Source organism: Pleurodeles waltl, chromosome 4_1 (genome assembly GCF_031143425.1).
Source record: "Pleurodeles waltl isolate 20211129_DDA chromosome 4_1, aPleWal1.hap1.20221129, whole genome shotgun sequence".
NCBI lineage: Eukaryota > Metazoa > Chordata > Amphibia > Caudata > Salamandridae > Pleurodeles > Pleurodeles waltl.
The window spans coordinates 842410205-842437369 of NC_090442.1; the positions used below are offsets into that span (position 1 = coordinate 842410205).

General features: G+C 46.6%; 1 protein-coding gene across 1 annotated transcript in view; it reads left to right on the forward strand.

The window, feature by feature from the left end:
• NR1H4 (nuclear receptor subfamily 1 group H member 4) overlaps positions 1-27165 on the forward strand; it is a 259871-nt gene that overhangs the window by 146005 nt on the left and 86701 nt on the right. The window contains exon 5 of the mRNA XM_069229604.1: positions 2466-2564. Coding sequence (XP_069085705.1) covers positions 2466-2564 — 99 coding nt within the window. The remainder of the gene's footprint in view (positions 1-2465; positions 2565-27165) is intronic.

Here is a 27165-nt window from a genome sequence, read left to right on the forward strand (position 1 = left end):
GCTTTCTATGAACAGTTGTTTACATATCGAACACCATGTGCAGAAATGGCAGAAATGAAAGATTATAAATTTTAGCAAAATTTATAAATGAGACATCAGCATGTAATCACAAATCAAAATAATATATTCATAACAACACAATGTCTAAATGATTTGCACAAATAAACTTTAATAATGTATACAGGTGCTGTTTCATCAACAAAACAGCATGCCAAATGCTTATGTGTCCAATAATGCAAATTACATCAGAAAAGCAGCATTCATGAAGTACGATAATGCCCAATGCATTTTGGGACAAAATGTCCCTTTTTCAGGGGTAATGCTACACAGCAGAAAACTAAAAAAGAAAACAAAAATAGAGATAAACACAAAGAAAATCAAAAAGAACCCAAAAAGAAACAGAGGACAAAGAGAAATGATAATCACAGAGTCAGTGTTGCATTTAAACACTTGCTTGCTATACCTAATGAACTTATATCTTTCATGGCATTAATGATGCTTCATATTATTCTGAGCTAATGTGTACTTATCTTCAGCCCTCTAATGCCATTCTAGTATACATAGTAATGTGTACAAAAGAAGCTTAGATGATGCCATCAGCGATGTCATCAATAACATCATTTGAGATGTCATCAGTGATGTCATAGAACATGTCATGAGTGATGCAGTATTTAAGGCCATAAGCAGTGCATTGTGATGCTGCAAGTTATAGTAAGTTCTGCTCAATATAACTGGTGAATTTCTGTGTTTTTGTTTAGTTCAAAATGTGAATGTCGTCACTGACATACTCACCTAACTATAATGTTACTTTAATCTTTGTTTGTTCAGTGAATTTCTAAGGTTTTTAAAAAAAACAGAAACAGATATTTTTATCGCACCTAACTATAACAATACTTTAACCTTTCCATTTTCAGTGAATTTCTAGGGTATTTTTATATGTAATGTAATGTTTTATTCCCATACATAAAGCCAAGCCTCTGTCATGCACGACCTTTGGGCTTGTACAGCGGGGGTGCCACTGGTAGCCAACCCAACGCTGTGGACAGCTTTCAGCCGTGCATAGCAGGGGGTTGTAAACAGGGTCTGCCTGCAGACCAAGCTCTGTGCCCAACCCACTCGAATGCAGCAACCCCCCTTGCAGGCCGCCAACCACACACTGCACATGGCTATTCGTCGTACAGGGCATGGGGCTGGCCACAGGGCCTGGCTTTCAGCCAGACCCTGCGTCCAACTCCCCACTGGCAGCCACCTGCAGGCAGCCAACCCCTCTCTGCACACAGCCTTTGGCCGTGTGCAGCAGGGTGTTGGCCACAGGGCTTGGCCTGCCGGTGGATCTCCACCCCGAGTGCAGACCTAATGATAGTACTCGTAAGTGTCCTTTGTGAATTCCCAGAGTTGTAAACTTAGACGTTTTGTCTAAGTTTAGACCAAAAATCTACATTTACCTATGTGAATTGGGCCCATAGTCTTGTAAATGTAAACATTAACAAGTCTACATTACCATAACATTGGCTAAGGCAGGACCTCCCCCCTGTGCCTCCCGGCCCTCCTTCCACTCGGTCTACCCTCTTCTAGAAGAATGTAGCTGATCTCCTCCTGTTCTGCCTGAAGCAAAAAGATAAATAACATGAGTTATTTAAGATTTTAAAAGTGTTGTGCATACCATTCAATTCTGCTTTGCAGTACGAGTTGGCATTTATCCCAAAAACTGGAAGATGTATTTAAAATTAGAAAAAGCGTTGGAATGTTGAGACAGTCGTCTGAAAACTGGGACTGTCTGGATGCCTGGTCACCCTATTGGTAATATACAAGTACTGGGTCCTTCTGGTCGGAACAAATGTAGATAATAAGCACACAGGTGGCCAAAGGAAGCAGCTGCCATAAAAATGTGAAAGAGATAAAGTAAGTCACTGAGACCAAGAAGATATACATTTCTGCCAGAAGCTTCACAGAGCGTAAGATGATAGTACAGGATAGCGTGTCAACTTATTATACAGTGGTCATCACCAGAGTGAAAAACAGCAGCATGTCAACATCTTTTAGGTACAATGTACTTTTTATGCTGGTTGAACTAATTTGATTTCAGGATTTTGTGTGATTTTTAAGTCCCTTTGTGCATTGCGAACTATTTTTACTGTTTCCTGGTTTGATACCGACATTGTGTGAAATCAGCTTTCTCTTGTGATTTTTAATCAAGATTATAGATTATCACACAAAAAGTTACATTGAAGGTATATTTTGTGGAAGTAAAATATGCATTTATCACCGATGCAGTCTACATGTTGAAAGTCTTGCCTTAGTGTTTTGCTCCTATTCATTCAGAAGTAGATATTAAAGGGAAACAAATTAAGATACATTTTTAGATTATACATCCTGATGTACAATTGTTGGATGTTCTAACACATTGAGTTTTGATGCTAACTTCCCCCTTTAAGACTAATCCTTCTGCCTTTATGTCAGTGCAGGAGAAAATTGAATTTACCCAAGAGCAGCAGGAACTTCTTTTTTACATAATGGAGTCATATAATCGGCAATGTATCCCGCAAGACATGACCAAAAAACTTGTGAGTATTGTAAATGACAATGGTTTCAAAGAAACATAAAGCCATCTATAACTTACCCAGTTCTCTGTTTTGTTTTTATTAAATGCAATGTATCAATGATACCTTTTGCTTACTTTACATTTCATTCTATCACCTGTCTTTGTTTCATCCTTTGTTTGATGTATTTATGCATTTTCCAATTTTCCTTATATTCTTATGGAGCTCTAGTCAACAGAATAAAACACAAAATTCTTTGTGCTTTTGATGCAAATTGAACATTATTTTTTTCTGTTGTCCTTTATTCTCTGCACATCTGCAATTCATTCTGATGTGTTGCTAACACAGTCTTTCATTCTGTATTGTTATTTCCATAAATTTGAGATGGGTGTAATGCCCTACATTATAGGAAAAAACATACCCTAATGTTTAAAGAATAGTTAATCTGCATTTCTATGAAATGTCAGGTAACTACCGGCAAGTATGATTTATTGACCTTAGTCTCATTTTTATAATATGTGAAATAAAGAAACATACAATGGCCTGAATAGCGCTAACATAGTCTTCAACTTTGCTGATGAGACATCTTTAACCTGATATTTGGAGGCTTGGCCAGCCCCAGAGCAAGGTAACTGCTCCTTGATTTCGCTCCTGCTGATCAGGAAGCCTGAAGGCTCTTATGTTTCCATTATTTTGAGGGGGGGTTGTTGAGACTGTGCCACAGAGGTACAGTCATTCATGTGGAAAGAGAGTAAGAGACACATGGCTGAACTTTGGAGACAGGGCCAGAGCTCTGACCTGGGGCCTGCTCAGAGGTTTTTATATCAAGCAGGCAGGGAAGGCCTCTCTGGGCCAGCAGGTCCTCGTCTGGAGTGCTTTCAGTCAAGGCAGGATGGGGAATGGAGCCCAGTGTTGACGGCTCACACTCCTGGGTCTACAAGACCTCTGAACCAGGGCCTGGTCAGAGCTTCTTAGCCCAGGCAAGCAGAGGAGGCCAGCAGATCCCTGTCCGAGGCACTTTGAGGCACAATGGGCCAGGAAACAGAGCAGAGGGTCAGGGCCCTCCAGAGCTCTGACCCAGGGCCCAGTCAGAGCTTCTTATCCCAGGCAAGCAGAGGAGGCCAGCTCGGGCCTGCAGGTCCCCATCAGAGGCACTTTGAGGCACGATGGGCCAGAGAACAGAGCCCAGGGCCAGGGTCCTCCTGAGCTCTGATCTGGGACCCAGTCAGAGTTTCCTTTCCTGATTAAGCAAGGAATGCCTCAGTGAGCCTACAGGTCCCCGTCTAGGGCACTTTGAGAAATGACGGGCCAGGGAAGGAGCTCCGAGCCTGGGGAATCCAAAGCAGGGCCTGCCAGAGTTCTGGCCAGGGTGCATTCAGAGTTTCTCATCCCGAGCAAGCAAGGGAGGACTCCTGGGCCTGCAAGTCTTCATCCTGGGCACTTTCAGACATGGCAGGCCAGGGAACGAATCCCACGGGTGGAGGTCTCCCACCCCAGGGCCAGTCTGAGCTCTGACGTGAGGCTTCTTATACCCAACAAACAGGGGAGGCCTCCCCTGGGCTTGTAGGCCCTGGTCCAGGGCACTTTGAGACACTCTGGGCCAGAGAACGGCTGTAGCCAGCTGGAGCTCTGACCCGGGCCCCTTCAGAGTTTCTTATTCAGGGGAAGCAGGAAACGCCTTGCCAGGCCCGCAGGTCCCTGTCTGTGGCAGGCCTGGGGACGGAGCCCAGTGCCTGGTGCTTCCATCCCTGGGACCGCAGGGGATTTTTCTGGGGCCTAGTTAAGGCTTCTGAACCCAGAGAAGTAGGGGATACTTCCAAGTGGGGGATCCTATCCCAGGCATTTTGTGACAAAGCAGGCCAGAGTAGGGAATCCAGGGTTAAGGGCTTCTAATTCAGGGCAAACCAGGCCTCTCTCCTGGGGCCCAGACAATGTTTCCAATCGCAGACAAGCAGGGAAGGCCACCCCAGGCCTGTGAATCATGGCAGCCATTTTAGACACAGAGGACCAAGGAACGGAACGCAAGGCCAGGATTTTTCAACCCCAGGCCTGCCAGGCTCAGTCCCAGGCCAGAGCTTCAGAACCCAGACAAGCAGGGGAGATTTCCCCGGGCCTGTGGGATTCTGTCTGGGGCATTTTGTGACACAACAAGCTGGAGAAAGGATCCTAGGGCTGGGGACTTCCACACCAGGACCCACCAGGGCTCTGTCCTGGGCCCCAGATAAGCAGAGGAGGCCACCTCTGACTGCTAATCTCCTTCTGTGGCACTTTGAGACACAGTGGGCCAAGGAACGGAGCCCAGGACCAGGGTCTTCCAACACAGGCCACCAGGCTCAATCTTAGGGCCCAGTCCGAGCTTCTGAACCCGGACAAGCAGGGAAGGCCCACCTGGGTGCACAGAAGCTTGTCCTGGGTACTTTGTGACATTGCTGGCCATAGAAGGGAGCCAATGTTGTGGTCTTCCATCCCCGGAACTCCATCCCGGGGCCCTGTCAGAGCTTCTTACGACAGGCAAGCAGGGGAGGCCCCCACTGGCCATGTGGTTCACCAGCACAGGCCCATTGCAACACAATGCACAAAAACCAGGTCCCTGGGGTCTTCACCCTGGCCTGCTACATTACTAGCCATGCTTGTAATCTGTACACACTGAGTGACAGAGGGAGACATTTGGTAGAAAGTATACAGCTTCCTGGAGCCCTGACAAGACTTCAAGCTTCAAATGAGCCCTCCTTAGGACTTCCAGGGCAGCTTGGAATTCTGAGAAATGAGTCACATGAAGAAAGTGATGTGTTTTGTTGAGTATTTTAAGTACAAAACATCAACAGTGATAATGGTATGAGACATTGTGTACCACCCATGTAGATGTGATACATTTGAATTTCACCCAGTCTAGCAATAAGGTGTAGAAATCAATAGTTACTACTGTCTCTTATGTGAAGAGGATCATCTCAGTTCTGACTAGTCATATTGATATAGGGTGGTCTGAATCCTGATTGGTGACTCTCAATTTGATTATTTTAGTTCACAAAGATGTGTGTGTAATATGAGCGTGACAGAGAAAAACACAAAATGAGGAAAGAAGGCAAAAGAGAGAGATGTAAAAACAGTGCTAAAGGGAGAAAGCAGGGATAAAAATAAACCTGAAAGAGATAAAGAGATGGGCAGTGCCTGGTGGTGGATTAAAGAGGTATTATGAGGCATAATACACTATGTTAGAAAAAGCTCATTAATTTATTAAACCTTTATTTAAAATGACTAGCAGCGCAGCACAGTGCATTTCATCAGGGTGCAGTTGTAGCTTCTCATTTCATCATGAATCAACAGTTCACAATATGTGACTGGTTTCCTTAGGTCACAAAGTGCGAGGTACTTTACACATAAGAAAAATGGTCTTTTAGCCATTTTGTCTAAAAGTCCATGAATTAACTTCCTGATTCTTTGGTATCTGAATTCTGCACAGTAGGTCCAACACTTCCTTTTTGGCTTTTACATTATCATAAAGATGGCATGTTTTATTTGCTGAGGTTGCCAGGTTTTAAAGTTGCATAGATTTTAGTAAAGCAAGTAACGGAGTGCTTTCATGTCATGTACAAGTGGTCAGGTCTAAATCCTCTGGACAAATAATATTTCTCTTACTTAAAACTGTGGCAACTACTTGAGGTAGCATAACTCGAAGAGAACCCACCTTGAATGCAAGGATCTTATAGGTATACATGCAACACCTTATACTTAATCATGCCTAACTCTTATAACCTGCGTGACTGCCTAGCCCTCACTCATTATTTAAGTCCTACCTGCCAGATGGAATTCGAACAAGCAACTCCAGTCTTCCGGAGACACATCATCTATGATTCTTTATTCAGAGTCACTCTATGGTAAGTAAAATACACTATGGTTGACTGCTTCAATGTGTTAGTTTATTTCTTCATAAGCACTAATCATAAGTCACCCCAGGCTGCTCGCAGGCAACTGTCAAACTGCTCTCTACTCACCCCACATTCCAAGAATCTTATAGTAACACTGGTTCTATTAACAATTATAGTGGGCATTATACTATGCTATTATAAATGTTTTTTAATAGCAAAAATTCTGTGAAGAATAACATCAAACAAATTGAACGATAATAGCCAACACACATATATATATATATATATATATATATATATATATATATATATATATATATATATATAAACAATAATACATAAAAATGGGAATGCTTTCTGAAGATTTTCATATTACCTCACAGACTTTATACCTCAAAGGTATCTGATGACCCCTCGCACTCTGGCGCACTGGAACAAGACGCTTTGGTTTTGAAGACCTGCATCATTAGAAACAACACTAGGATTTCTATTTTGGTTTTGAAACCCCGCACCCTTAGACACACCACCTGACTTGTATTTCTTTCACTGTTTGTGACCTTGATTACTTTTGCTTTATTCTGCCAATGGTGACCCAATGCCCTCACAACAGAACCACTTACTTTATTTACGCTCAGGTCCATAGAATTTTTTATTACCTTTTCTTACAAACCCAGGTTTTTCTATACAAATCAGGCCCCAACCACAATAGGTTTATCCTGCACCCAGTTTCTTTGATCATAATACATATTTTGTTTACACTGAGCCATATTTATATTAGGTCTTACAATGGAGTTTAAATCCTTCAGAGAGTGTTGGTCTTTTAACAACTTAGACATCTAAGCAGATCTAAACTGCTTTGCAGGCTTCCTATTTATGAGTAGTTCAAATGAAGACATACCTGTAGACGAATGTGGTGTAGTTCTGTTGAATCACAACATAGTTTGGACCACTGTATTAACAAAACACTTATTAAGTAAAGCCCATCTTACACATTCCTCTAATACTCTGTTGAAGCGCTCAATCAGGAGATTGGTTTGTGGATAATATAATAATATTTTTAAATGTTTGATAGAATTCATTGTTAGAACATTGTCCACATCAGCTGAGACAAACTGCACCCTATTATCACATACTAATTCATCTGGTAAGCCCTCTAACATGAATACATCTTTTAAAAATGTTATCACTGACTCTGAATTAGGATCAATCACAAATTTGACATGTGGCCATTTAGAGTAAAAGATCTATGAGCACATACGTGTACTTTGAATGGTGTGGAAGAGAGTTGAAAGGTTCCACCAAAACTATACCCAGTTTCTTTCAGGGACCTGAAGATCAATTTGTAGATTTCAAAAGTGGGTAACTGTCTTTAGAGATTTGTCACAAGTGGCACAGACCACATATTTTCTTAACACGTGCTTCATGTTGGTGGCCACAAATGAATAGTGATGTTGATTACTTGTTAAGAAAATATGTGGTCTGTGCCACTCGTGACAACTCGCTAAAGACAGCTTTCCACCTTTGAAATCTACAGATTGTCTTTCAGGTCCCTGGAAGAAACTGGATATAGTTTTGGTGGGACCTTTCAACTCTCTTCCACACCATTCAAACATTTGGTGAATGAAGCAGCTAAATGTCCTTCCTGGGGTTTTTCTAATATCTGGTTTCTAAGATCATTATGTGATACTTATTTGTCCAATCTTGTGATAAGACCATCTTCAGTGGTTAACTCTTCAGCAATTTTAAAAAATGGTTGAATCATCAAACTCACTGTTTTTTCCCTTGGTCAACCTTCAACTATATATTTTCCCACTGTCTTCACCACTAAATCTTTGTCAGTGGCCTCTTTCCACATCTTTTCAGAGATTAAACTGACATTTTGTTCCTCCATGGCTGCAATCAAACATCCCTCATCATCACTATTATCACTCTCTGTAATTTCTTCCTTGATAGGAAATCTTGATAAATAGTCTGCCCTATTATTTTTCCCTTCTGATGTGTTAAACATCAAAATGAAATTGAAGTAACCCCGCTGCAAACCTAGCTAGCCCGAGAGTACTAGTTTTTGCATCTGTACCACTGAGAATAGAGACAAGTGGCTTATGATCAGTTTAAATAATGAAATGCCTACCCCAAGGGTAACTCTTGTACTTTTCTATGGCCCACCAACACGCAAAAATGTATTTTTCTATGACAGAGTAGTGAACTTCTGATTCTCTGAGAACCCTGGATGCAAAGCCAATAGTGCATTCTTGTTCACCAGACTTCTTTGAAAGTATAGCTCCCAAATCCACATAGCTTTTATCGACTGTAAGCATACTTTTGAGATCAGGATTATAAGATTTAAGTTCCTCTATAGATGACAGTTGCTCCTTGATGTCACTGAATGCATCAGCACATTCTGAATCCCACAGGAAATCAACTTGTGACTTCAGTAATGTAGAAATTGGCCTTGATCTTGAAGCAAAATCGTGGATGAAACCAGAATAGAATTCACAAAGCCCATAGAATGATTTGACACTAGTCTTGTCTGTGGGAGGTGGTGCTTTTATAGCAGCATCAATCACATCTGGTTTTGGACAAACTCCATCACATGAAATTACATGTTCAACGTATTCCACCGATTTGTTCAAATATTCCACCCTTTTTAGGACAACACCAGCATTTTGAAAGACAAAAAGGACTTTTTGTAGGATGTTATCATGTTCCTTACGTCCCTTAGAATATATCAACACATCATCTTGATAATGGATACACTTGATATACCTTTGAGCATCGTGGTCATAACCCTCTAAAACACCGAAGCTGCAGACGCTAGGCCAAACAGCATATGACAATACTGATAGGTTACCCATGGGGACACAAATGCAGTAAGATGGTGGGATCCTGGTTCCAATCCCAACTGGTGATATACCGATGCCAGGTCAAGTTTTGTAAAATATTTTGCCCCTGAAATAGTCATTTCCATTTCATTGATTTTTGGAAGGGGATGCACATCAATCCATATTTCTCTGTTGAGTGCTCTACGATCCACACAAACTCTTAGTTCCCCATTTTTTTCTGAGCTACCAATAAAGGTGAAAGCCGCAAGGAGGATTCAACTGGTTCAATGATTCCTTTACTACACAACCCTTCCAACTCTTTTTCCAGATCCTCCCTGACAGTGAAGGACACCCCTCTTAATTTATCCTTAGGAGGAATGGCATTGTCCTTGGTTCCAGTTTTGTGTTTGAAACCTTTTATTGCTTCAAGTTCATTGGAGAACACACTGGGACACTGGTTCAATAAATCCTCAATACCATTTTCACTGCGTACTACAGTCACCTGTTCACTGGTACCTGGCCATAAAATCATGTCAAAAAGCCCTTGATGAAATCACCCGAATAGGTTCAGTCCTTTAACTGCTACATAAACTTTACCATATATCCGCCTTCCTTTAAAGATCAGGGTATCTTCAAAATAGCATTGAATATCAATCTTTATCCCTTGGTAGGATACCGGAGATGTATCCAGTGACATTAAACTACGTTCAACCCATTTCTGTAGAAATAATTCTTGAGTGACCATAGTTATCTGGGCACCAGAGTCTACTAACAAACTCACTACTTTGTCACCAATCTGAACATCAACATACGGATTGACTCAGTGCTTGGGGTTTCCTTGTTTGACCTCATTATCAGGCAAGACAAGAACCAGATCTTGTACTTCATCTATCAACTCATCAACATTACTTTTACACTCCACATATGCTGCAGTAACATTCGTGGATTTGTGTTTAGTACTCTGGCAAACCTTAGCTAAATGACCAACCTTCATACAGATTCAACACTAAAGATTGTTTTCTGGACAAAACTTGCATCCCTTAACATGTAGTACCTTTTCACATCTGAAACAAATATTTGATTGTTTGAAAAATGAATTAGTTTGACCAACTCTATTCACAGGAGAATTTGCTGTATTTACTTTGTTATTCTTGACCTCTTTTTTAATACTATTGACCTGTTCTTGTAATTTATCACCCAAATATTCTGCAGTTTTGACAGCAGTTTCAATACTTTTTTGCCACTCTATTTCAGCTAAAGAAGAGTTGCCCATTGAGAGTGATGTTTGTTTAATTGCTATGTACAGTGACAAATAATCTGATCTTGAATCCCATGTTCTGTGAAACTTTCATATTGACACTCTGCACTGATGTTGTGTGAAAAAAATAGATATGTATTAATATCTTCAATCGGTTTCTGTTCCCTTTAAAAGAAAATGCGCCTCGTGACTACCAGGTGTGGTGGCACATCAAACCTGTCTACAATTTTGTTTACAGCTACCTGGAAAATATCTATTTCTTCACAGTCCATCACTTGAATACTAGGCAGATACTTGAATGTATACCTTCGCTCAAATCGTACGACGTGTACCTGTAAAAATGTCTTTCGTTCAGGATTAAATCTCAATGTGCCAATCACACCCAAATACGTTTCAAATGCACCATACCATTGTCTCCAGGAATTGGTGTTCTTCTGGTGTTTCAAAAAAATGCTGGCAGTGGACAAACAGACTGCATAGTTATGCTATGGTAAATGTAGAAGTAGAAAAGTTGTCTTGGGAACCTGTACTAAATAATCTTAAACTAAAAATAACCTATGTATTTCAACTTTAAATGAAATTCTGTGGATACTTTCTAACTATGCTCCAAACATCACACACTATTCACCCTGGTCTGATCGTAATAGCTCAACTGAATATACTTTTAACCTCCAAAAAAATCAAAAGAAAAATATGATATGTGTTATGCATGCTATATAAAATAATTAGTCAATATATAAAATAAATAAGATGTGCATGTTATCGTTGCAGGCTACTGAAGAAAAAATAGTTTGTGACATGCTGTATTTAAAAAAGGTTTGGATCCAAATGAAAAATACGGTGTGCGTGTCACTGTTGTAGAAGAATGATGTTTAAGTCCTCTGTGACATGTGTATGCAGCAATTCTCTCGAAATGGAGGATGGAAGTGGAAAACACCTAAAGTTACTAATATTCTCCAATGGTAGATGTAGTTGTCATAATTAAATGGCCAACACGCTTATGCAGAAATATTCCTTAAAAGAGCAGCAATAGATTTCACCAGACTGGAAAGAACTAATTAAAGCGCTGCAAATCACTCTTTCAATGCTAGTTCCCAATGCTTTAAGACAGCTGCCCTGATAAAACTAAAATGACTGTCTTGCGTTGTCAAGTAAAACTTGAGGTTGTTTTCTTAAAGGAGTGGAAGTAATTATGAAACTCCCCACCTCTCTTTTACAGGTAGTAGGGCGCGCTAACTCCCAACTTACTCCTTGAAGAGCAGCTGCGTTCCATGGCTTCCGATAGCAATACTGTGCTTAATAAACAATGTTTTAAATGCCTCACCAGTTCCGTTGTGTCGCAATAGTGATTCCTCTGGGAGTGTGCTTCAATGAGTGATCACGTTGTCTTCTTCTGACTACACAAATTCTCTTGACTCTCACCCAACACTACATTCTGTTTGGTTGAAAGTTCCTCATCTGTTGCACTTCATGGGTTGCTGTATCTTAGTTGACAAGCTGCTTGTCGCCACATATAGTAAGTAAAATTCAATGTGGTTGACCGCTTCAATGTGTTTATTTGTTTCTTCAGGAGCACCAATCATAAGTCACCCCAGGCTGCTCGTAGGCAACTGTCAAACTATTCTCTACTCCCCTGCAATTCTAGGAACCTTATAGTAACACTCGTTTCATAAGAAAAATTAAAACTAAGAGCCTGAAGGAGTAAGCCTTTACTTACACAAGTTTGTCAATTATAGTTCGATTTATACTATGATATTACACACTCTCATTCTGTCCTTTTTAATGTAAGAAGTGGGTAACTTCACCACTTAGCGACCCATATGTGGGAACCTAGAGCCCTAATATGAGTAGATGAAAAGAGCCTTGAGGTCTGCTCCCGAATCCTCTCAGGCCTGTGGAGCCCATAGGATACTTAAAAGTGCCAAAGGACCACTTACCCCCTAGTAGTTTCTCAGTCTCTCTCCAGCAGCCGAATTTCCAGTCACACACACCAACCTTAAACAACATTCTATTGTGCCATCATAAGAAATGGCATGCATGGCTAAATTTGCAAGAACAGTGGTGCTCCACATGCACACATCCAGGGAGCCAGACCCACACAAGCTCAGAAGAATGGATGTTCCATAAGCATTTGAAACAGGGAAACAGCTCAAATCCAAATCTACAGAGAGATAGTGTAAAGACGTCTTTCTGCTGATAGTTCTATCCCAGTGCTTCTAGAAATTATTCTATGTACAGAAACACTGTAGAAAAGCATTGAGGGGTTCTATGTGGTTGGAGGATTGGCTAATTGGGCAGGATGTTATGGAGGACTGTAGCCATAGTGGTAAAGTATGTGGCATTATCAATATGACTGGTTTTGGAAAGTTGGGCTGATGCAGTGTTTGATAGATTTGAACATGCCACAGAGCTGCTTTTCCAGGCATCCCTGACAGTGACTGGGAAGTGGGAGTTTTGTGCTGTGGACGTAAGGCTCTTATGCATGGACTAGATATTTTAGGTAGATGGAACTTCTTCAGGTGGGTTTTTGACATTGCTTTTCTTGTCACTATATGACCTACTCACTTTATATAGATTTTTGTGAAATCCACAGTGTAAAGGGCTTTGGTTTTAGGGTGTGTGATTATAAGTTGGAGAAGTCAAAACTTGCCTTTTAATGTGTGATTAAGTGGGTCTGGCTGTGAGCTAATGCTGTCAGTGGGATCCTTGAAAAGGATCAGCATTAATGTTTGTTGGCTTGGACTCATAATGATAGATAAGAAGGAGTTCTGAGCACTGATGGAGATGCCATTGTGATCACACCAGTCAAGTAGTACTGGAGACTGGCTGATGAGAATTTGCATGATGGTGCCATGTAGGCTATCATTATTCTAATGAGACAACTGGATTTTGAGCGGCAGAATTGCCCACAGTGTGGGCGACTACATCTAACCCACTGCAGGTGACACCTGTTGCTCCAATCTGGGATTTGCTCCGGCTAACTATCAGTGCCTCATCTTTACCTGAGGGCAGGGATGACTAGGCATCCCTTTCTGAGGGAAGCCGTGGTCACTCAGGTCTCATCCGTTTCTCTCAGTTTCATTAGTCTCATATATACAATGACAAACAGAGGCAGTATATGTTTCAATAATGATTTTAATAAAGCAACTGCATCTTAGATAGCAAAGCGTGAGCTGCAATAACCAGGACAACACAACATGACAATATTAAAATTGTGACAAGGAGAGTGAAGCATAAGACTAACGCTACCATATTGTCACTACAGTCAATAGACTAATTCCTACCTAGGCTATGATAGAGCACAGCGTATTAAGCTCTAATTCTGCCCTTCAGGTTCCCTCGGAAGACTATGGTGGTCATTACAACCCTGGCGGATGGTATTAAAGGGCCAGTAAGACCGCCAACAGGCCGGTGGTAAAATAATTGCAATTACAACCGTGGCGGAACCGCCAACAAAGACAGCCACTTTAACACTCAGACCGCCACGGCGGTACAAACAAACAGTGCGGCGGTCACCGCCAACAGACAAGTGGAGGACAAAGTACCGCCCACACTATTATGACAGGCCAATCCGCCACCTTTTCCGGGGCGGATTCACCATGGATTAAAACGCGGCGGAAACAGGAATCTCGAAGGGAAAACGCTCACCTCTACACACCCCACGAGGAACGAGGACATCATGGAACCGGAACTCCAAATTCTACCTGCGATAGTCTTCCTGCTCCCCTACCAGGAGCACGAACGCCGGCGGCAAAGACCACGGTGAGTACTGCACCTACGACACAGGGGAGGGGGAGGCAAAAATCAGGGACACACACACGCACTACCCCCACCCCCACCCTCACCCACTACAACACACACACTAATACATGTTGATACATTACAGTTACACCCCCTAAGCCCCCAGGAAGAATGCAAAGACAAAAGGAAATGATTGTAACGATTGTAATATATTAAAATCCAGTACTCCAAAATATATATACACTATAAACAAATATATACACCAATAATACAAGTCCAGGTATTGCACCATTTATAGTCCGTGGACCACTGGGCCCAAAATGCATGGGCGAGGCCCACACTTGATACCCGATCAAAACAGAGAGAACACTGCAGGGGCATCAGATAGAAATACAACCGGCACCTCAGGGGGGAAGGGAAGGGGGGCACCTCAACCGGATGAGTGCACGACGCCAGATCCACGAGGGGGCTCAATGCCCACTGTTCAATCCTGGGGAGTGCAAAGCCACAGTCTCTCAAGTCTCTACAGTGGGTGGGTTGCCCACTGCTATATCCTGGGGAGTGCAAGTCTCTACAGTGGGTGGTTTGCCCACTGCTATATCCTGGGGAGTGCAAAGTCACAGTCTCTCAAGTGGATAACAGTCTCCACTGGTTCTGGAGGGGGACTGGTGCCCAGAGTGCTTCATCCTGGGAAGGACAGAGGTAGTGGATGGATCTCTCCACTGGTTCTGGAGGGGGACTGGTGCCCAGAGTGCTTCATCCTGTGAAGGACAGAGGTAGTGGATGGATCTCTCCACTGGTTCTGGAGGGGGACTGGTGCCCAGAGTGCATCACTCACCCCGTGACGGACCCAGTTGCGTCAGTGCCCCTGCCGCTCATGGGCTAGCGGTGCTTGAGTTGGCAGTGCCCTGCTCAGCAATGCTTGAATTGGCGGGGCCCTGTTCAGCGTTGCTTGAGTTAGCGGTGCCCTGTTCAGCGGTGCTTGAGTTGGCGGTGCCCTGTTCAGCTGTGCTTGAGTTGGCGGTGCCCTGTTCAGTGGTGCTTGAGTCGGCAGTGCCCTGTTCAGCTGTGCTTGAGTCGGCGGTGCCATGTTCAGCGGGGCTTGAGTTGGCGGTGCCCTGTTCAGCGGTGCTTGAGTCAGCGGTGCCCTGTTCAGCGGGGCTTGAGTTGGCTGTGCCCTGTTCAGCGGTGCTTGAGTCGGCGGTGCCTGTTCTTGAGTCGGCGGTGCCCTGTTCAGCGGAGCTTGAGTTGGCAGTGCCGTGTTCAGCGGTGTTTGAGTCGGCGGTGCCCTGTTCAGCGGGGCTTGAGTCGGCGGTGCCCTGTTCAGCGATGCTTGAGTTGGCGGTGCCCTGTTCAGCGGTGCTTGAGTCGGCGGTGCCCTGTTCAGCGGTGCTTGAGTCAGCGGTGCCCTGTTCAGCGGGGCTTGAGTTGGCGGTGCCCTGTTCAGCAGCGCTTGAGTCAGCAGTGCCCTGTTCAGCGGTGCTTGAGTTGGCGGTGCCCTGTTCAGCGGTGCTTGAGTTGGCGGGGCCCTGTTCAGCGGTGCTTGTGCTGGCAGTCCTTCATGGCCCAGCGGGCTTGTGCTGGCGGTTCTTCATGTCCCAGCGGTGCTTGAGTTGGTGGTGCCCGGCCCAGTGGGGCTTGTGCTGGCAGTCCTTCATGGCCCAGCAGGGCTTGTGCTGGCGGTGGCCTCCTGGGCAGCTGGGCTGAGGCTGGAGGGGTCCTCCTGGGCAGCTGGGTTGGGGCTGGCGGGGCCTTCCTGGGCAGCTGGGCTGGGGCTGGCGGGGCCCTCCTGGGCAGCTGGGCTGGCGGTGGCTACCTGGGCAGCGGGGATGATGGCAGTCTTCTCCGCCGTGCAGCTCTTCCCAGACTTGCCGGGTTTCTTGTGGCCCTTCCCCACCTTGGGAGGTGTAACAGCTGACTCCACACTCCCACCGGGACCCCTGGGAGCGGCTTTGGTGGCTGGAGTCTTCCCCCTCTCCCGCCGGGCACTGGCCAACTTCTGATGCTTCACAGGGGGGGGGGACTGGCTGTGCTGTGGCTCCATGCCACACTGGCTGTCCTGGTGGCCGGTGCACTCCACATACCTGTGACTACAGGCACCACTGGTCCCGGAGATGTTGTGGCTGAGGTGCTACTTCGGGACCTATGAGATGGACGGGTGGGGGAGGTGTGTGAAAAAAGTCAAGGCTGGACAGGAAAATTCTTTTGGACACACTGGGACGGGTAGCTGGAGGGGGTTTGGGAGTGGAGGAAGAGGTGGTGGTAGTAGGAGGTGTACGTTTGGTGACTTTGGGTGCAGGTGCATGCGCTGGAGGCTGTCGTGAGGTGGATGGCTGTTGGGTGGGTGTGTGCCTGTGTTTGTGTATCTTCAGAGGGGGCGTCACATACACACTGGGAGAGGACACAGGGGACGTGTGAATGGTAGTGGGGTGGTGACTGCAAGTGAGCGGGGTGTGCTGGTGGGTGTGCTGGTGAGGGACGTAGTGGCTGTAGAGGTAGTGCATGCAGGTGTGAGTGTAGACGAGACTGGGATGGAGGAGGGAGATGACGAGGAGGGGGACACAGTGGAGGCAGTGGATGTTGGTGTGTCTGCATGTGTGTGTTGCTTGCGTGAGTGCCTGTGGGATGTGTGGCTCTTATGTTTGCCTGAGCTTCCCTTGTGTGGTGAGGTGTGTGCAGGCTGGTCTGATAGTGTGCTTGGGATAGGCAGAGGTACAGGGGATTGGGTCTGGGTGGAGGAAGTTGGAGGGGGGAGGCTAGAGATGGGGACAATGGCTGCCATCAGTGCTGAGGCCAGAGTTTGAAAAGCTCGGTGAAGGGCCGCCTGACCAGAATGAATGCCCTCCAGGAATGCATTTGTTTGTTGCAACGGCCTTTCTACACCCTGGATGGCATTCAAAATGGTAGACTGCCCAACAGTGAGTGACCTGAGGAGGTCAATGGCCTCCTCACTGAGGGCAGCAGGGGTGACTGGGGCAGGGCCTGAGGTGCCTGGGGCGAAGGTGATGCCCACCCTCCTGGGTGAGCGGGCATGGGGCAAAGGCTGAGGGGCTGCTGGGAGGGCGGTGCTGGTGGGGGGGTGGCGGCTGTACCTGTAGATGCGGGGGGCACAGATGTTGCCGCCACCACAAGGGAGCTCCCATCAGAGGACGAGTCTGTGTCGCATGTTTCAGCTTCTGTCCCCGCTGTGGAGCTCCCCTCGCCCTCCGCCCCACTGGTGAATTCCTAGTCCATATTCTCACCCTCCAGGGCCATGTGGGATGCAGCTCCCTCGTGCTCCGGTGCCACTGCTCCTCCACCTGATGATGCTAATGCACACAAGAACAGGAAGACCACAAAAAGGAGGGGGGACAGAATAAAGACATGTTGAGTGCATGGATTACCGCTACAGTTGGCGGACAAGACAGACACAGAGGCCCCTGCACTCTGCCACACTCTTGGGCTCCACAGTTCAATTCCTGGGAAATGGCCTACAAGACAAAGACGACATCTGCACACATAGATGACACAGGGGCATGAATAGCTGTACTTGGCACTCTACAGAGGTGGGGTGGGGTGCCACAGGGCCATGCCTCACAGAGGGGCCTGGCCTACGGAACTCGCCCTGGCCTAGGGAAACCCACAGCCCTCCTCCCCCACCCAGACAACTCCACTGCGCAAAGTCAGCTGAATGAGAGTGTACTCACCCCCTTGTGTCTGCTGTGATGCCCTCAAGCGCCCATCCAACTCCGGGTAGGCCACCGCCAGGATCCTGAACATCAGGGGGGTCATGGTTCGAAGGGCACCCCTCCCACATTGGGAGGCCATCCCCAGCTGAGCCTCCGCCGTTTTCTTGCTCCAGCGGCGAATGTCCTCCCATCTTTTCCGGCAGTGGGTGCTCCGTCAGTGGTAGACCCCCAGGGTCCAGACGTCCTTGGCGATGGCACGCCAAATATCTTTCTTCTGGTGGGCGCTGACCTACATGAAATGTACAGGGGAAGAAGAGAAGTCATTACCAACTGCACCGTCAAAGTGAGTGGCCTCCATCCCTACCCTTGCCATGTGGCACATGCACTCACCGTCTTTCATGCATGCAGCACTCTGCCCCCTTCCTTCTTACATCCAGCCCTCTCCACACAGGCATAGCCCATACAACATGCTCCCTGTGTTCTTACCTGTTTGTCTGGAGGACCGTAGAGTAGCGTGTACTGGGGGAGGACCCCCATCAACGCGCTTCTCCAACTCCTCTGATGTGAAGGCAGGGGCCCTTACACCAGAAGCACGAGCCATTGTCTCTTCCAGACTGAGGTCACAGCAGCACTTGCAGTGTAGGTCCTCTCCTGTCGAAGATCTGGTATCGAGTGATTGAAGTGATAGAAAATGGTGGTCACGTCCGCGGCGGTGCGTACCGTCACCGCCGGCGTACATCGTCATTGGCTCCTGGGACCCATAGGGTCCAATGTTAACCAATGCAGCTTTGCGCCGTGGTCTTCGACCGCATACCGCGACAGTGTACAACGCCAGTGCAGTTACCTCACATCCCATTGTCCCACTTCAGAAGTCAGGCAGCAGCCATTTCAGGGGCCCACATGGCTTAATTTTCAACTGCGTCACACATACCTATTCCTAGACTCAACACACATACAGGCCACCTTTTGTGTATGATTGGTGTTCTGGGTAAACTGTGGGGACGTACATCTGAGTTGTTTGACTCTGTGCTTGCTCTTGTCCTTCATAGGCACCGTCCGCTGGGACATGTGAGGAGATGGCGGCATCCTCCGGTGTACCGACCGTTGGTGGACCTGTCGACAATGGAGGAGCGACATTTGATAATCACCTACAGGCTTGACCGTGCCAGAATCCAGGAACTGTGTACCCAGTTGGAGCCAGACCTGATGTCAGCAATCCGCCATCCCACAGGAATCCCCCCTCAAGTGCAGGTGCTGTCAGTGCTCCATTTCCTTGCAAGTGGCTCTTTTCAAACAACTGTGGCCATGGCATCAGGGATGTCCCAGCCTATGTTTTCCAACGTATTGTCCAGAGTGTTGTCTGCCCTACTGAAACACATGCGGAGCTACATCGCTTTCCCTCAGGTGGAGGATTTGCCTACAGTGAAAGGTGATTTCTATGCCCTGGGACATATCCCCAACATCATAGGTGCCATTAATGGGACCCATGTGGCTTTGGTCCCCCCCCCCACAGTAGTGAACAGGTGTACAGAAACCAGAAGAGTTATCATTCTATGAATGTACAGATGGTATGTTTGGCAGACCAGTACATCTCCCATGTGAATGCCATGTTCCCTGGCTCAGTGTATGACGCCTACATCCTGCGGAATAGCAGCATCCCTTATGTGATGGGTTAACTCCAGAGGCACCGTGTGTGTCTATTAGGTGAGCACCTGGAAGCAAGTCAGTGGGAATGGGTGTCTGGGTCTGGGGTTATCCCTCAAGGTTAGTGTGTGTCTAACAGTTGCCCCTCACCATTTGCAGGTGACTCTGGTTACCCCAACCTGTCATGGCTACTGACCCCAGTGAGGAATCCCAGGACAAGGGCAGAGGAACGCTACAATGAGGCCCATGGGCGAACTAGGAGGGTGATCGAGCAGACCTCCTGAAGGCCAGGTTCAGGTGCCTCCATATGACAGGTGGATCCCTATTCTACTCACCAAAGAAGGTGTGCCAGATCATCGTGGCCTGCTGTATGCTTCACAACTTGGCTTTGCGACGACAGGTGCCTTTTCTGCAGGAGGATGGTCCAGATGGAGATGTTATTGCAGCTCTGGAGCCTGTGGACAGTGATGAGGAGGAAGCAGAGGAAGAAGACATACACAACAGGGACTCAGTGATCCTGCAATATTTCCAGTGAGACACAGGTAAGAATACAATCCTGCCTACTATATGTACTTTAACATTACTACCTCTCTACTGTCTGTCGTTTTCACCCAGTGTATGGTCACTGAGTTGTCACTTTCCCTTACGGTTTCACAGATTTGGGTCCCACTATGTGACATCTGCTTAGATTCCTCATGGACTAGAGCTGTGTGACATAGGTATGTTGACATAACTATTTTAAAAAACATTTTGTCACTGTAATTGCTAATACACTATTTCGAAATCACAGACAGACTCCAGATCTTTTTGTGCTTTAGGTGTGTTTATTTAAATGCTCAAAATTGGAGGGGGTAGTGAAATGGTAAGGGGTGATGGTGGAGGAGTGTCCATGGCAGAGTCCAGTCTATTAGTCTCACAGGTGCATTGCACTTATGGGCATAGGAAGTGGAGCTGGGGCAGCTTAATTATGGACAGGGTGACAAGGTGGGACAGTAGGATGACAATCAGGGTGGTTTCATTTCTTGGCGGGGGTCTTGGCATCGTGCTCTGTCTGTCCTGGATCTCAGGGACCGTTTGCGGGGTGGTTCTCCCTCTGCAGGGGGTGGGGTGCTGGTGTGGTGGTCCTGTGGTGGGGCGTCCTGTCCACTAGCGCCGGCGGAGGTGGTGGGCAGTTCATCGTCCATGCTAGTGTCAGGGGCCCCTTGTAGTGCCACAGTGTCCCTCCTGGTGTTGACTACTTCCTTCAGCACCCCTATGATGGTGCCCAGGGGTGGAGCTGATGGTTCTGAGTTCCTCCCTGAAGCCCATTTACTGTTCCTCCTGCAGGCGCTGGGTCTCCTGAAACTTGGCCAGTACTGTTGCCATCGTCTCCTGGGAGTGGTGGTAGGCTCCCATGATGGAGGAGAGGGCCTTGTGGAGAGTGGGTTCCCTTGGCCTGTCCGCCCCCTGTTGCACGGCAGCCCTCCCAGTTCCCCTGTGTTCCAGTGCCTTCGTCTGCTGGACTGTGTGCCCACTACCACTGCCCCCAGGTCCCTGTTGTTGTTGGGGTGGTGGGTTATCCTGGGATCCCTGTAGTGGTGGACACACAGCTGATTGACGTGTCCTAGGGACGGAGGTATGGGCCCGCTGGGTGGGTGCTGTGCTGGTGTTTCCAGAGGGGGGAAGGTCTGTGTTGGCTTGTGCCTGTGTGAGGGGAACCGACTGTCCAGAGGTCCCCGATGGTCCGGGCTGGTCATCTAGATCCAGTTGGACAGAGGTGCTGTCATCACTGTGGGCCTCTTCTGTTGGTGGTGTAGACATGTGTGGACCCTCCTGTCCGGTGATGTTGGGTAGGGGTCCTGCAGGGGTATAAAAGGATGTTTATTAAGTCTGTGTGTGTAATGGTGTGCAATGGGTGGGTGACCGTGTACCCCAGTGCTAGCATTCCTGTGTGGGAGCTTGTGTGATGATGGTTTAGGGGGGGTGTATGGGTATGTGCAGTGGGCATGCTTTGGTGATGTGTGTCCATGCTTTGTTGTTGCATGCAGGGCTTGGTGTTGGGATGTGTGGTTTGTGATGTTGGCACATTTGTGAGGAGTAGGGGTGCTGGGGGTGAGGGTGGGGGTATGTGCTGGCATGCAGGTACGGTGGGGGATGTAATAGTAAAGCTTTGTCTTACCAGAGTCCATTCCTCCAGCTACTCCTGCGAGGCCCTCAGGATGCAGAATCGCCAAGACCTGCTCCTTCCTATGTTGTTAGTTGTGGGGGAGGAGGTGGGGGTCCGCCGCCAGTCCGCGGAACCGCCTGGTGGTGTCTTGAGACCACGGAACGCACCTTCCCCCATAGGTCGTTCCACCTCTTCCTGATGTCTTCCCGATTTCTTGGGTGCTGTCCCACTGCGTTGACCCTGTCCACTATTCTTCGCCATAGCTCCATCTTCCTCGCAATGGAGGTGTGCTGCACCTGTGATCCGAATAGCTGTGGCTCTACCCGGACGATTTCCTCCACCATGACCCTGAGCTCCTCCTCCGAGAACCTGGGGTGTCTGTGCCATGGGGTGGTGTAGGTGATGTGTGGGGTGGATTGTGTGGTGATAAGTGTGGTGATATGTAGTAGTGTGTTGTGTGAGGTGCGTGGAAGTTGTGTGGGTGATGGTGTTGTGTGCCTGTGGATGCTGTTGTTCTTGCTGGTGGTGTTTCTCTCTAGCCTTCTCTCTGTAAATTTGTCGTAGGGGTTTGTGGGTGATGTGGGTGTGTGTTTTATATTGTATTGGGTGTGTGGGAGTGGTGTGTGTATGTGTATCAGGTGTGTGTATTTCGAATCGTCCAATGTGGTGGTGATTTGGAGATGTGTGTGTATTTTGAGTGTGGCAGTGTGTACCGCCAATGGAATACCGCGTTGAAAGACCGACGCGTGGATTCATGTGTCGTGATAGTGTGGGCGTATTTCTGTTGGCGTGACGGTGGAGGTTTTGTTTTCGCCAGTTTATCACTGACCTTTGGTGTGGCGGACTTGTGTGGGTGTCTGAATTTTGGCGGATTCCGAGATGTGGGTCATAATAGCTGTGGTGGAATTCCGCGGCCGCGGCGGTGTGTTGGCGGTCTTCGGCACGGCCGTAAGCGGCTTTTACCGCCAATGTTGTAATGAGGGCCATCATCCCCCATGCCTGTGCAAAGGCCTGAAGTCTGCAAAGCAGCTGTTAAAGTTGGAAAGGCATTGCCAAGAAGGACCAAGGAGCAGTCGTGTTCCATAGCCTCAGCCTCAGCCAAGGCGGCATTCCGTGGTGTACCCAAAGATGAGTTAAGAGCCATATCCTACAGAAAGGGCAACTCCTAAGTAGCTTCCCATAGCAAACGCAACCTCAACACGCATGTCTGGTGATAAGCCCTCAGCGAGAACATCAACAGATCGGAATCCAATGAAAGCAAGTGCTGCGTAGAAAGACAGACTTCCAGAAAGTATTTAAAAGAGCACCAGAGGCACCGAACCATGAGCTTCACACAATGCAAAACCAGTTTGAATGACAAAGACCAGTCACAGTTCAATTGCTCCCGGAGTGTTGCTCCAAAATACTACATCATGCGTTCACGACACAGCTGTGCTGATGGGAGCGTTTTCATTCCTCCTTGTTGCGGTGGGTCAGCCATTGCGCATAAAAAATAGCAGCAGCAAAATTTCAACAATTACAGCCAAAGTTATTGGAAATCCCCCGAAAATACTGGAGAAAATTGATTGAATGGCTGATGGTATCAAACCAAATATAGAGGGGAAGGTGTGAACGAAACCAGAACCAACAGCCTTAAAAAGGTTTGCGATCCCAGTTGTACTGGATGCATTAAATATCCGTCCCACGAGTTCACCAAAGTGTCTCAGAAAGTTTGTACTTAAAAGGGACTGTATCTCTGCTGACGACCTTGCCCCCTGAAGTGCATAGGTCTTGCGTTCAGATTTAAGGGGCACATTAGTCTGAAACAGTAAAGCCTTGAGTCTGCTCAACTTGTCAATATTCACATTAGAAGTAGCAATGTGAGGCCAAATGTCTGCCACCTCTTTTATTTTAGTAGGAGAAAATAGTATGTTTCTGCAGCATGTAACAATCTTAGAGACCGAAACAACATAAACTATTCTGGCTCGCATCCCACAACAGTCTTCACCATTGAGGAGAACATAACTGCCGTTCGAAAGCACCTGGAACATAGGTCAAATCAAGGGGACAGGAACTCCCTTCAGTTAACAAGCTAAATTTGCTGCAGATGCGTTACACGCTCCACGCAAGGACAGCTGTTTACAAACCATCGAATGGCTGACTGAAGTCTCGCATTGACTACCGCTAAGAAAGACTTCTTTTATGCCACTGAGACATTTGTACGAGAAGGGTAGCTCCCACACCTCATGGATGTAACTATCTCCCAGCCTTTCATATCTGCCTACCGAAATGTGTTTTAAATAGGAGGTGAACTGAAGCGTAGAAATAGGCAGATTAATGACCACGTGTATTAGCCACTCAGCAGATGGTATTTCAGCCACAGTAAAAGGCAACTTTTCTAATTTCTCGATGTTTAGCATGTCATAAGTCGCTTCTTTCTTAGCCATTAGTTGTTGTTGTCTCATTAAATTAAAGGAAGAAAATATTTCCCTCGTGCTGACATGTTGCCAGGGTACGCGACCCGTCTTCAATGTTTGAAGTGTCCAACCCAACTGCATAATGGACCTAAGCTGACTCTGTTCGTGGTGTAAGGAAGACATATCTGTTTGTATAATGTCTATAGCAGAAGAGACAATGGGGGTCATTCTGACCCCGGCGGTCAGAGACCGCTGGGGCCAGGGTCGGCGGGAGCACCGCCGACAGGCCGGCGGTGCCCCGCAGGGCATTCTGACAGCGGCGGTTCGGCCGCGGTCAGATGCGGAAAACCGGCGGTCTCCCGCCGGTTTTCCGCTGCCCTTGTGAATCCTCCATGGCGGCGGAGCGCGCTCCGCCGCCATGGGGATTCTGACACCCCCTACCGCCATCCTGTTCCTGGCGGGTCTCCCGCCAGGAACAGGATGGCGGTAGGGGGTGCCGCGGGGCCCCTGGGGGCCCCTGCAGTGCCCATGCCAATGGCATGGGCACTGTAGGGGCCCCCGTAAGAGGGCCCCACTTTGTATTTCAGTGTCTGCTATGCAGACACTGAAATACGCGACGGGTGCCACTGCACCCGTCGCACCTTCCCACTTCGCCGGATCAATTCTGAGCCGGCGTCCTCGTGGGAAGGATGATTTGCCCTGGCCTGGCGGGCGGCCTTTTGGCGGTCGCCCGCCAGCCCAGGGCAAATCCCAAAATACCCTCAGCGGTCTTTCGACCGCGGAGCGGTATTTTGGTGGGGGAACTCTGGCGGGCGGCCTCTGCCGCCCGCCAGGGTGAGAATCACCCCCAATGTTATTTAAGGTGTATATCCGGTCGGACAGGGTATTAATCCCATTAGCCACAATGGCTAATGCCTTTTTTAGATTTTCCTGGGCTACTTGCCTTAACCTGGCAGCTGCTTCTCGTTGGGAAAGCTTCCAAATTTCATTATATACTTCATATAAGAAAGGCTTTCTGCGTTGTTTTCTGGGGCCTAACAGAAAGTCCTGTGAATCGGTATTATTGGACAGGAGACTGAGGTGTTCTCTAACCGCATCTAGTGAGGAAGTTCTTAACCATTGCTAGCATAGTTTCCTTACACTGTGGGGGTTATTACAACTTTGGAGGAGGTGTTAAACCGTTCCAAAAGTGACGGTAAAGTGACGGATATACCACCAGCCGTATTACGAGTCCATTATATCCTATGGAACTCGTAATACGGCTGGTGGTATATCCGTCACTTTACCGTCACTTTTGGGACGGTTTAACACCTCCTCCAAAGTTGTAATAACCCCCTGTATGTTGTAACTTTACCTGCATGTTCGGATGATATACAGTGAGGGTCCGTCCTACTAGTTCTAAAACCCCCCGAGGAGTTGATAAAATGTCGGTGACACCCATTAGTATCGACTGGCCACAATAACCACCCGCCAGGATGTGTCAGTGAAACATTAAATGTACCATTCTGGAACCATTCGTCGAGCTGATCTTCAGTTGCATTTGTATATTTTTCCCATTTATAAAATCTTGCAGGGGCAGGTATACTGGGAGTTTTCAATTCTTTGATCTTTGCTAAGCATAGACAACTTATTTGTTGTACCGCTTCATTTAAGAATATCATTTGTACAGGTATCAGGCATGCTCTGAATAAAGCTTCCTTCCCCCTTATTTGCCAAAGTCTAGTTCCTCACACACTTTTTAAGTCAATCGACTGTAGCCAATATTTATAGCCTTCTATAGTCAACCGGGAAACAAAGGAATCCGAATATATACATTTCGTATTTGTCAATAATATGTGTATGTTTTCAGTAGGTGCAATTAAAAATAATATGACTCAGCATTTTTAACATCATGCCCAGAAAAATATATAAACTTTTCAGAATACGTTTTGGAACTCCCTTGTGGTGGAGTCGGACAATGTTCCCATTGTGTATAGTTAAAAACAGCTTTGGGGCTGCTTGCTCTTTGTATAAAATGGTGCCCATAATAATTATAGCAAAACGTATCACCATAATTTTCTTTAGATTGATAAACATCTTCGTTTTCAAATACAGTATAACACTGCAATTCAGTCACCATAGAATCAACTGTTTTCACATCCCAATCATCAGAAACAATGTCTGGTTTTATTATATCATTCATGGAGAATTTGAAGACATATGGTATTTGAATGACCTCCGCAGGGCCGTATATATCAAAAGTTACTTTATCCCAAACAATCCCATCAGGAATTGGTATTGCGGAAATGTTCATAAAAGACAAGTCTCTTCGGACTTTGTGTGATGAAAAATGTGGTTTTAGGACCTCACCCACCAGATCAACTGTTGATTTTTCAGGAAGAAAATGACCATGTATTAACAAAAAGAAAGTGATGACAAAACCAATCCAAAGTAGGAAAGCTAGTACAGTCAAGGAAAGCCACAGATAGTTCCATGGAAAAATAAAGTATGTTATTTTAAGCCAGTTCATTAGCTTACGTGTTCTTGACAGTTCAGGTGTTAAAAAGGCGAATGAGTCTGAGACGTCATCATTGATGTCAGCAAAATATCCAGAAGCAGTTTGTGCAAAAACTGGAGCTGTGCTAGTTGGTGCAGTTGGTGTTTCTTGCAGTGGCACAGAATAAATAGCACCATCCATTTCTGTTGAAGCTGTATTGAATCTATCAACTATTTCTGTAGTATTTGATGTTAGTGGAACCAATGCAAGATCATTTTCCACCCTCCCCAAGCTCGGAGAGGTGTCAGTGTTGCTACTCACAACTTGTAGAAGAACGTCCTGACCAGTAGTGAGAGGGATTCAGGAACTACTGGTTGTTCCTCTTGGTCTGCTATGCAGGATCGGCCACATGGTGTAGTTTGACATTGTCGATGGAGACAAAACAATTTTTTTCGGCACCTGCCAGCGGTGGTAGAATTACAATTCTGGTACCGTGTATTCCCAAGACTGTGACTGGTGTGCGATAAGAAGGACCAAATTCATTTTTTGCAGCAACCTTTTCACGTACTGGATCCTCGACTCTAGGAATCCAGCTGGTAGGCGTTACA